Below are 12161 nucleotides of genomic sequence, written 5' to 3'. Positions count from 1 at the left end.
GTTTCGCACAGGAGCCACAAGAGGGCGCCAACACACCAGTTTTGACGGAGTGGCCGGTCAGCCCACTCTCTTAACACAGGGAGAGCTGGGCTGCCTACACTCAGTCAGCATGGGTGTTGAGAACGATAGAGAAGGGCTACAGGCTTCAGTTAAATATTGCTCCATCACAGTTCAAAGAGGTGTGTTACTCTCATGGGCGAGCCTGCCAGTATTCTCTGGGAAGAAATTTCGAATCTGAGAGAGAAAAGAGCCATCAGAGTTGTCCCTCCAGGCGAAGCTCAGAGCAGCTTCTACTCGAGGTATTTCCTAGTCCCAAAGAAAGGGGGGAGGGACATGAGAGCCATTTTGGACCTCCGTGCCCTGAATTGTTATCTAAGGAAATTCAAATTCAGGATGTTGACACATGCTTCTCTGCTGCGTTTCGTGCGCGCAGGCGACAGGTTCACGTCAATCGACCTGAGGGATGCTTATTTCCACATTCCCATATATCCCCCACACAGAAAATATCTGCGTTTTGCTTTCCAGGGGATCGCCTACGAGTTTATGGTTCTGCCATTCGGTCTGTCACTGAGCCCAAGTGTGTTTGTAAAATGCACCGAGGCGGCAGTAGCCCCACTCAGAGAAAGGGGGATTCGAGTGGCCACATACATAGACGATTGGCTCGTGGCAGCTCCCACTTGCCAGGAGGTGGCGTATCAAATCAAATCAAATCAAACTTTATTTATATAGCACTTTTCATCCATTTAAAATGCAACACAAAGTGCTTCACAAGATAAAAGAATACAACAACAGAGAGAATAAAAGCATAATATGACAGACAATATCCCACTTCCAGATATACACACATGCGCTCACACAAACACTCACAAAACACACACACACAAACACACACACACAGTGCTGAGACACGGCAGGGCACTGAGGAACCATGTGAGGAAACACCTATGGGAGCCATCCACACTGGGAAGCGCCACAGCCTGAGAGAGCTTGAGAGAGAAATGGGCGGACTCTGGCTATATTCTTAAGATGATAAAAACCTATTTTTGTTACATTTTTAATATGTGGAATAAAATTCAGCTCAGAGTCAAAAATGACGCCCAGGTTCTTTACACATTGTGTTGGTTTAAAATCTTGTAGTTTTGGTGGGTATCATCTGCATAACTGTGGAAGCTGATGCCGTGTCTCCTGATGACGTCCCCAAGGGGAAGCATATATAGATTAAAAAGAATTGGACCTAAAATTGACCCTTGGGGCACCCCACAACTTGTTTTATGTGTTCTGAAGGAACATGTATCCAAACTTACCCGGAAATATCGATCTGTGAGATAGGAGCTGAACCAGTTAAAAACAGTACCAGAGAGGCCGACCAGGTTTCTCAGTCTGTTTAATAAAATGTGGTGATCTACTGTATCAAAGGCAGCACTTAGATCCAGTAGTACCAAGACTGTGAGTTTATGTGAATCTGCGTTATACCTAATGTCTTTTAAAATCTTTAAAAGGGCCGTCTCTGTACTGTGGTTCATCCTAAAACCAGATTGGTATTTCTCCAAAATATTGATACTATTTAAAAAATCATTTAATTGATTAAAAACCAGCTTTTCTAATATTTTACTTAAAAATGGTAAGTTGGACACAGGTCTGTAGTTATTATGTTGGGGTCTAGGTTACTCTTCTTCAGAAGGGGCTTCACCACTGATGTTTTAAAGGCGGCGGGGAAGACACCCGTCTGAAGAGAGTAATTTACAATATTTAAAATCTGTTCCTCAAAGAAGCCATAAAATGTTTTTAAAAGTGATGTGGGAATTGGGTCTAAAAGGCAGGTTGTTGGGTTTACTTGGGAGAAAGCTCGACCAAGTGTCCTTGCGTCCACCAGGGCAAAACTCTCCAGTGTTTCCTCAGGTAAAAGTAATGGTACAGGTGTGTTAAAAAATAAATTCTGTTGGGGTAAAAGACTGGATCTGATATTATCTATTTTATTTCTGAAGTGGTCTGCAAAGTCCTCACAGAGAGCATCTGATGGGGGTTTGGAGGGTTTTTTAAAATTGCTATTAGTTAAATAATTGATGGTGGAGAACAGGAATTTGGTGTTGTTTTTATGGTCTGTGATGAGTCTTGAAAAATGAGAGATTCGTGCCAGTTTGACTGTGTTATTGTAGATTTTCAGCTGTTCACGTAATATTTCATAGTGAATTGTCAGTTTGCTTTTTCTCCACCTCCTCTCTGCACTCCTGCAATTTCTTTTGAGTTTTTTGATTTCGTCGTTATTTCTCCACGGTGGTGTAGGTTTTGTTTTTATGGTTTTGGTTAAAAGTGGAGTGACAGAGTCCAGTGTTATTTTCAGTTTGCTGTTAAAATTCTCAACAATAAAATCACAAGAAGCAGGTAAAATTTCTGCAGGAGTGCTCTTTAAACTCCATAAAATTTGCAGCCACTTCAGAAGTAATGTAGCGTTTCCTCACCGTTCTCACCGGGGCCTCCTGGTGGTTAAAACTGGTGATGTTAAAATACACACAGTAGTGGTCAGACACAGCCAGGTCAACGACAGAGGACACACCAGTGGACAGGCCATAGGTTATGACCAGGTCCAGGGTGTGTCCTGTGTGTTGTGAGTCGGCTGTGTGACGCGCTGTTTAAAATCCATGCAACTTAAAAGATTTAAAAAGTCATTGGACATTACGTCAGAGCTATTATCGATATGTAGGTTAAAATCACCAGTTATTAGAATTTTGTTATAGTTGGTGTGTATGATTGATAATAGTTCAGAAAATTCACTGATAAAAGAGGTAGGATGATGGTGGGGTGGTCTGTAAACTGTGATACAAAGAATAGGAGGACTGCTAAAAACAAAGGCATGATGCTCAAACAATGTGTAACTGTTAAAAGAGACTTCAATTGAGTTCAAAATGTTTTTAGTGATAGAGGCAGTTCCACCCCCTCTTTTACCACTCCTGGTCGAAAATAAAAAATGAAAATTTGGTGGGCAAGCCTCGGTGAGAACAACTGGTGCGTCAGTGCCAAGCCATGTCTCTGTTAAAAGAATGCTGTCTAACTTGTTATCTAAAATCAGGTCGTTTATGATAAAAGTTTTATTTAAAAGGGAGCGCACGTTCAGCACGGCCAGCTGGATGTTCGTGCTGAACGTGCGCACTTCGTCACAGTGTGAGGAGGTTGAAGCAGAAGTGACAGGAACTAGGTTATTTTGCTTATTGCTGGTCCATGATGAAACTGGTCTGTGAATTCTGTTTGTGATTCTGACTGTGATTCTTGCTTTATGAAATGTACTGTCATGAGAGGTGGTGGTGCTATGAAGGCTAGTGGAGGGTGTACCTGAGTCATGTGAGATTGGTAGTCAATCACGTGATGAGGTGGATGGTGGTGACAACGATGATGAAGATGATCCAAGCTGGTCAGCTGCGTGGTGATTGTCCATGTGGTGTAGGATGGTGAAGTTTATGTTGGAGGAGAGAAGCCGCGATCCCCGAAAATTCAGATGAAGGCCATCTGATTTAAAAGAGTCCCTGCGTTCCCATAAAAGATTAAAATTGTCGATAAAAGCAGCACCGTGTTCCCGGCATGACATGGAAAGTCAGGTGTGGAGGCTCAGTAGCCGGGAGAAACGCCCCATTCCGCGTCCGAGGGTCGGTACTGGTCCGGAGATAAAAGCTCTCACTCCAGATTGCTTCAGGATGTTAAAAAGTCAAGTAAAGTCCTCTTTTAAGATCTCTGACTGTTGCCTTTTAATGTCGTTAGTTCCCACGTGAACCACCACCGTATGCACTGAGGGGTGTGCCTCCAGTACACCGCGGATTTCAGCAGCCACATCGTTGACAGTGGCGCCGGGGAAACACAGAGTGGTGGAGGACTGTGTTTTCACATGCCGGATGATAGAATCCCCGATGATGATGGTAGTGGGATGAGGCCGGCTACCAGGACCAGGACCGTGGTCGGGCAGAGGCAGCCGGGAGGCCCGGCTTTCAGGTCCTGAAAGTGGAGGGAACTCCTGTTCGTCCAGTACGGTGAATTTGTTGGAGAGACAGAGATCCTGGGCTGGAGGTGGGGAAGATGTTTTCCGCAGTATACCGGCATATTTTCCGCCGTGCTGAACCACCGTCCAGCACGGTGATCGGGATCACTGGCCCATTGATCTCCATTCAGGGACTGAGCAGGATTGATCCACGGCACTGTAGCTGTTTAGGAAGTTTAGGAAGTTTTATTTGTTTATGTGTCTTCTCAAACTCCAACGCTCTGCTGCCATAAACGAGAACTGCCGTAAACGAGAACTCTCGAGGCACAGGTGCTCTCACGCAGCACCTGGTGGGTCTGGGCTTTCAGATAAATGCAGATAAGAGCATGAAGACGCCCGTGCAACGCATCACCTTCATAGGGCTCACCCTGGACTCTCTCCAGGCTAAGGTAGTTATATCTCCGGAAAGAGTGGAGACTATGCAGACCCTGTCAAAGTTTCGAAGGGGCAACATGGTTACTCTCAAACAATGCCAGAGGCTGCTGGGCATGATGGCCTCCTCTGTGGTGGCCATACCACTGGGGCGCCTGTACATGAGAGGCTTTCAACGCTGGGTAGCCTCTCGAGGTCTGGACCCTCATCGCGATGGCCGCCGTCTAGTAAGGGTTTCCCCAGACTGCTCGCTAGCCCTGCGTCAGTGGAGTCCAGGTTTTCTGACTCAGGGGGTGACTATAGGACTAGTCACCACCGTAAATTGCCTACGTCTAGGCCACTGGTTCCAACGTGGGATCTTCCCACAGTTCTAGGCGCTCTCTCCTGTTCCCCTTTTGAACCCTTAGAGCAAGTGGAGTAAAAAATGTTGTCCTTGAAGACAGTGTTGCTGCTTGCTTTAGCCTCGGCTAAGCGTATTCAGGCGATAAGGCGAAATTCATGCCCTCTCTGTGCATCAGGCATGTAGGCCAGTTTTCCCTTGGGAATACTAGTGTCAGTATGCAGCCTAACCCAGTCTTTATCCCAAAGGTGTTGGGCTCATGCTCTCCAATAAATTTGGTTGCTTTCTATCCTCCGCCTTTCTCCTCTGAGGAGGCATAACCTGTGTCCGGTTCATGCACTACGAATTTACATTGACAGGACCTAGAGTTTTAGACAGGACAACCAGTTGTTTGTGTCTTGGGCAAAACCACATGTGGGAATGCCAGTGTCCAAACAGCGTCTTTCTCACTGGATAGTAGGGGCTATTGCCCTTGCTTACAATAGCAAAGGTCTCCAACCCCCTGCGGGCTTACGTGCACATTCCACCAGGGGTCTAGCAACCACTTGGGCTCTTTTTAAGGGAGTTTCCATTCAGGAGGTGTGTGCAGCCGCATGCTGGGCCTTGACCCACACTTTTGCTAGATTCTGTAAATTGGATGTCACAACGCCAACTCTAGGACAAATGGTCCTGAGCACGGGTTCTTCTTAGAGCATGGCTCCTACCCGGTGAGGTTTTACTAGGGACAGTTGTCTTCTTTACAGGCTCGTCTGGCAATCCGGGAGTCAGTATTTTCCCCATAGTGAGACATGAAACGAATGCTATGAAAGAGAACTTAAGGTTTTGGATATAACTCCGGTTCTCTGATTAGCATGAGTGAGTGTCTCACCAGACCACCCTCCTTGCTGTGAAGCGAGGAAGAGGTGAGCTTGTTTTGAATGACGGCTGCCGCTGTGTCAGCCTTATATATAGGGGGAGGGTCCCCCTCCTCCTGACATAGGCATCACTCATGCCAGCCAATCGGAGGCTGGCGTAGTGTTATTGTGCTTCTGATGAGGTCACGCAGGAGGCATTCCCCATAGTGAGACACTCACTCATGCTAATCAGAGAACCGGGGTTATATCCATAACCTTAAGTTATAAATACAGTACATCAAATGCAGAAAAATCAAGTAAAATACATTTTAAAAGAAGTATAGCAGCAAGTGAAGAAGGCGAAGAACAATTTAGCACTGAGTGAATGTGGGAGAGCAGCTGAAATACTGGGCTGACGGGGAATGAAGATCAGGTGAGGGGACAGGTGGCCATGGCTGGCAAGGGGAGTGAGAGTGGAAAAGTACTGGCTGAGCAGGTGAACAGATGAATAGAATGGCAGCAGGTAAGCAGCTGAAGATAAGTGCGTGACAAAGTTCAAATGTTTCTGGCCTGTATCAGGAAAATCATAGCTAGTTAAAGGCTGAATTGAAGAGAAACATTTTATATTTTCTCCACCAGATGATGGCAGTTTTCTTGATGACAAATATTAAACAAGGGAGTTGGCAATGTAGCTTGGCCCGAAACCATGAGTATTGTATACAAGTAGGAGGACCTTAACATTGATTCTAAAAGATACAGGCAGCCAGTGCAGAGCAGCTAAAATTGGACTAATGTGCTCTTTCCTCTCCATTCTGGTTAATAACCAAGCTGCAGAGTCTTGAATTAGATGAAGTATCTTAGTGTTTTTTTGTTTTGTTTTGTTTTTCCAAAAGGCCACTAAATAGTGTGTTACAGTAATTGAGTCATCTTGAAATAAAGGCATGAATCGTTTTTTCAGCATCTTTTTGATTTATAAATGGTCATGCATTAGCTATGTTTCTATGGTAGAAAAATTAGGTTTTCAGTCCTTTGATGATGTGGGACCTGAAGCTTAGATCTGAATCTATGATAACACCAAGATCCGTAACCTCAGATTTAATTCCTGGGAGTTCATTTCCCCAGATTGTTCAACAGTATTTCTCTATTTATTTTAGGGGAAACCCATAGGATTTCAGTTTTTTCCTCATTTAACTTCATGAAATTATTGCTCATCTGTTTATTTATTGCCAAAAAAAGTTAGTAATGGAGTCTGCTGCAGCATCATTCAGTTCAGCACAGATGTACAGTTGTGTGTCATCCATGACTATGAAAAAATACATTGCACTCTTGTGCGTGCAGCCCATAGATTTTGCCATGCTGTCTTCGTCTTGATTCTATGTTTTCTGTCACAGACAAAGCAAGAAGGCTTGTGTGGTTTGGAGGTCACACAGGCACAGTACTGAAGAAGCAATAAAAGTGATTGTTACTTTCACAAATTTAAGTCTCTGTGGTTTATAAGTATCCAGGATCCACTTCTTGAAACATTTGTCGGAAATAACAAGGACGTCAGCAAAAAGGGGTGAAAGATAAATGTAGTATAAGGAGTGACAAAGTTGGCCTATGGGTGGACATGGGTGCAGGTAGCTGAGGTGGAGTGGTTGATTACACACAGGACTTTTACAGAGAAGACCAGTGTTTGATTCCCAGTGAAGCAAATAGTCAATGTTTAGCGTCTTATTTTCCGAAGCCTAACCAAGTAGTTGTGGTGTGGTGCCAAAACTGAACCAAGTGGTTTTCTTGCCTAAACCCATGAAACTGCAAGTACAACTGACAACTACAAGTGTTTCTCAGTAAGTTTTCATTTAAAAGTGTATTGGTGACTGAAGATGGAATGAGAATGTGTTCTTTCCATGTCAAGGGGAGGAAAAACAACAGTGACAGTGACACAGTGGACAGGCAGGTCTGTTTGGGACAAAGTGGTTCAAATTTTGGAGTTGAGAGCAGCTTTTTGCATTTGGAAGTCATGGAAACTGGTGAGTAGATTTGTGGTTCCATATCAGCTTCAGACAAATCAAAATAAATGCATATATTCATGTTAAATGACCTCAAGTAAATGATTCAGAAAAATATAATGATAAACTCACACCACAAAAACTCATGAAGGCAGGATTAGTAATTGGAATTATTAAGTGTGATGTACATGAACTAAATCATGCACAAAAAGTAGAATCACTTGCTATGTTGGAGGATTCTCATGCATGATTTAAGTGGTAAGAGATTTCATAATAGGACAAAATTATTTGGGCATCAGCCCTGCATTCTCAGTTGCTTAACATCAACCTATTGCCCATGTTGTATTATATGAAGAAAAAAATAATTCTATCTCATGAAATGAGGTACAGTTGTTATGACTCAATGCCCCGACCCATGATTGCTTTCTTTGTGTTCCTCTCTGGTCTCAGCAGGATTATGTAGCATTTGGGTCCAAACAGTGCCACCAAGAGACCAAAACTGGAGGCCAGGATGGCAAACACCTCCACTGCATCTGAGTATTTGCCTGGTGAGTTGATATAAGCTGGGACAAAGGCCACCCACACAGCACAGAAGATCAGCATGCTGAAAGTGATGAGTTTGGCCTCATTAAAACTATCTGGAAGATTCCTTGCTATAAATGCAATCAGAAAACTAAGGATAGCCAGTGAGCCAATGTAACCAAGTAACACTGCGAAACCAACTGGGGACCCAACAACACACTCATAAACTATTTTATCATTGTGGTATTGAGTGTTTTTATGAGGAGCTGGTGAGGCAGAGACAATCCAGACAGTGCAGATTGCTGCCTGAATAGAAGTAAGAACAATCACTGTCCCCCTCTGCTGCAAAACACCAAACCACTTCAGATTGGTGCCACCTCCTGGCTTGGAGGCCTTGAACACAGCCAGAACCACCATGGTTTTCACCAGGATGCATGAGACACAAAGCACAAAGCTGATCCCAAATGCTACATGTCTCAGCTGGCATGTCCACAGACTGGGACGGCCGATAAACAGCAGTGAACACAGGAAACACAACTTAAGTGACAGCAATAGTTGGAAACTAAGTTCTGAGTTGTTGGCTCGTACGATAGGTGTTCTGCGATGATAGATAAAGATCCCTAGGACAACAGCACAGATGCATGTGCCCAGCAATGATGCAGCAGTCAAGCAGATACCCAGAGGCTCATGGTAGGAGAGGAACTCTGTTTTCTTAGGTACACAGTGGTCACGCTGGGGGCTGGCCCAGAAGTCCTCTGGACAATTGGTACACTCCATTGAATCTATGAAAATATGGAAGGTATTGAGGTACATGTTTATATCTCCAATTACAATGTCTAAAACTCAATACCAACCAGTGTCATTGCTGATCTTTCCCTCAGAACAAGGGATGCAGTCGAAACAGCACTCAGGTTGCCCTTTCTTTCTGGCCATGCGGGTACCTGGAGGACAGCTCTCACTGCACACTGACTGGGGTGGCTGTGAGGAAGAAGACAAATGTTTTTTTCTACATTTCTTTACACTGCTCTAATGAGCTGACATGGATCATGTCTAAAAAATCAGAAGTAACCTTGAATAATTCAAAGTTCCAGAAGATTTTGTTTTCATCAATTGTGAGTTCTTCATCTTTGAAGGCCGACCTCTTCACCTCACCCACTTTCTGAACTTCGGTTCTTCCATCAGGGAGCCACAGCCAGTTCATGATATCATATATTGGTAAGGCATCACCATTCTCATCAAATGACACTTCATCACCAAATGGTGTTGTGAAGTTGACTTTTTCCAAGTAATACACAAGCTATGTATGTCAGAATAATGGATAGAGGAAAACCAAAGAGGACAGAAGAATTATATATGACCATGGTGAACAAAATGGTACTCAGTATTCAATTACCAAACTGCAGGCTGGACTTATGAACACAGGAAGAGACTAGCAAATCCAGCAAAGCATTGTCTTTAAAGTGCAGTCAAATATAGTGATGAGATATTGCGTGATAAAACCGATATCACTCAGCAATGGGCAAAATCCTTTCAGCTGTCTGCTAGGCACCTTGCAATGAATAATCAAATAGTTTTGTATCGAATCATATAACCTAAAGGATAGTCTGCAAGAAATGCTGAAGTGCAGGATCTTGTGGTAATGACAGATTGTGTGATTGTAAACTGATATCACACCTGCCATGGCTCCAGTCTTTTCAGGTTGCCACAGCTGTGCCCGCTGAAAGGCCCTCTCCCTGACTCGCACTTCAGCATGTCATCAAGGGCATACGCCAGAGCATACACAGCCTTGTACACATTATACTCAGGCCTGAGGTTGGAAATGTCCAATAACTCTGTCTCCACATCCTCCAGACTTTCCTGTCCAGTGCATAATGTTCCCCCAGCTTCCATCCAACCTGCTGGAGGTGGAGCAAATCTGCACTGAAATGTGTGTTCCCAAAACTGGTTTACCTGAAATAAATTCAACACAGTGTCTAAATATATTGGCATTACGATATATTGTCATTGTAAATAATGACAATATATTATTATTATATGGTTAAACTCTCACCATGCTATTTCCATAGCTGTTGTTGTGGTGTTGGTCAGGACGTATTTGTAGGAGGAATTCCCTGAGCCCTGGTATTTCTCCTCGACGGATGGCGATGCCCAGTGTGCCACCCAGGTATGGCATGAGGTGGGGGGTCTGGAGCACAGTAGCTGCTGTCCAGGCTTCACTGGCCATCCACTGCAGGCCTGTCACATTCTGCCTCACCACCTGTGTATTATACCAAATATATAAATTCACATTGCCATGTCACTAAAGTAGTGTCTAGTCTTCTGAATTCTGCAGTTGACACAGTTAATGTGTTGTCTTAATCAGTTTGTTTTAGACTGTATTATCATCACAGTGATGCATATCATTACAACTGCAGTTTGCTGTACCTAGTGGGATGAAATTATCTCACTGTAAGATCCTGTAAATCAAATAAAGGGTGTGGCTTTCAATTTCAATTCAATCACAAATATTTATCAGAGGCCAACTTATTATTGTAACTTACAATTTCTAATTAAAACTTTCAGTTGCATTTACTGTAACAACAGTAGTTGATAATTAATTTGGATTTCAAGCCCAACCTCTTCCATGAGATTAATCATGTGACTCTCAGGTGCAAATACAATGACCACACGAGCTGTTGATTTCTTCATCACATCCACAATCCTCTGAACTTCAGGTGGGTCATTGCCCCAGGGCAAAATCTCTAAGTAAGCCAGACAACCTCCACCAGACTGAGCCAGGTCAGACTGGAAGGATCGGGCAGCGTGGAGTCCATAGTCATCATCACTGACCAGCAGACCTGCCCAAGTCCAGCCAAAGTGGTTTAGAATCTGAATCATAGCGCGCACCTAAATGAATACAGAATAAAGGGATTCATGCGCAGGCTGAAAAAGCCTGTGGATAACCTGCTGAACAAGTTTCACAATGCATTACGTTTATTTGTTGCCTTTCAAGGATTATATTTTTCAGTGCAGTGATGGAACATTCCACCCAAGAAATTTTAATTTGAAATACTGTAAAACACTGTATTTTCATTTTGCTGATAGAGAGTCACCTGAAAAGCATCACTTGGGATTGTCCTAAAGAAGGATGGAAACTTTTGCTGGTCACTCAGGCAGGAACATGTGGCAAAATAACTGACCTGTCAAAGACACAGACTGCACACAGTGATTAACATGCAAGGCTCTTTCTACCTTTCATGGTTCGTTGCAGCATGTTTACAACTGAAACTAAAATTAAAATTAAATCATAATGATCCAAAAGAGTTCTAAGATTAAAAAGCTGAAACTTACCACAGGTACTCTGTACAAACCGAAGACAGTAGAGATGGCAATGGAATGTGTAGAAGAAGAATCACCCACAATCCCAAGGACTGGAGGGGCTCCTATACAGGTATCCTCTAATATAAACTGCTCCTCTTGACCACTAGCTAATAACAGTGCTGCACGGAATCCAATTCCTAGTTTGACACAGTTATCATAAAGACTGTATCCCAGAGTCACATTAGGTAGCAGGCTGGAATTTCTGTTGATCTCATCAAGGGCAAAGGCCATGGTCTGGGCCTGCCTGAATCCTAGAACATCAAAACTAACACAAAAAGTACTGCTGTTTACGAATGAAAAATACAATATACAGAAACTGCAAACATCTATGTTGCACAACTACGAATTTTGGAAACAATAAGGCAGTTGAATAACAAAGTTTTGCAACATCTATATAAAGTACGCAAAAATGTTAGATGTTCAAAATGGCATAAAAACACAATGTAATTCTGAGTGATAACTAATGATGAAAACACACTCCACTAACAGGACTGACATTCCCCAGTTTCTCATTTTTGCTTATTTCCTGATTTTCTGACTCACCCATGGCAGGTCGGCGGTTGTGGTTCTGATATAAAAGACAGATCAGGAAAGACAGAAAAGAAGTGGACCTGAAATAGCCCACCGAAAATCACATCTCCTGCCTTGTGCATCCCATTTAGATGAAACTGTCCCTGTAAGTGGCACAGGGAGGAATAAAGAGGGGAGATCACAGCAGA

General features: G+C 43.4%; 1 protein-coding gene across 1 annotated transcript; it reads right to left on the bottom strand.

Moving 5' to 3' along the window:
- Positions 1-7953: 7953 nt before the first annotated feature.
- On the bottom strand, positions 7954-12161 carry LOC121609104 (extracellular calcium-sensing receptor-like). Its single transcript, XM_041940652.1, has 9 exons — positions 11986-12161; positions 11413-11707; positions 11175-11261; positions 10699-10968; positions 10133-10339; positions 9757-10032; positions 9152-9379; positions 8937-9060; positions 7954-8864 (listed from the first exon to the last, which is right to left on the bottom strand). Exons 1-9 carry the CDS (start codon positions 12093-12095, stop codon positions 7954-7956), a joined length of 2508 nt encoding a protein of 835 aa, XP_041796586.1. The 5' UTR covers positions 12096-12161.

This window comes from Chelmon rostratus, chromosome 7, assembly GCF_017976325.1.
Source record: "Chelmon rostratus isolate fCheRos1 chromosome 7, fCheRos1.pri, whole genome shotgun sequence".
In the NCBI taxonomy this organism is placed as follows: Eukaryota; Metazoa; Chordata; class Actinopteri; order Chaetodontiformes; family Chaetodontidae; genus Chelmon; species Chelmon rostratus.
The sequence above is the reverse complement of the archived record's forward strand: the minus strand, read 5'-3'. Positions and strand labels throughout refer to the sequence as shown.

Coding starts and splice junctions, on each gene's coding strand:
- LOC121609104 (XM_041940652.1), bottom strand. CDS start 12,095: ATGCACAAGGCAGGAGATGTGATTTTCGGTGGGCTATTTCAGGTCCAC. Junction 11,708..11,985: donor CAACCGCCGACCTGCCATGG/GTGAGTCAGAAA, acceptor TTTTTGTGTTAG/TTTTGATGTTCTAGGATTCA. Junction 10,340..10,698: donor TGATTAATCTCATGGAAGAG/GTTGGGCTTGAA, acceptor TATAATACACAG/GTGGTGAGGCAGAATGTGAC.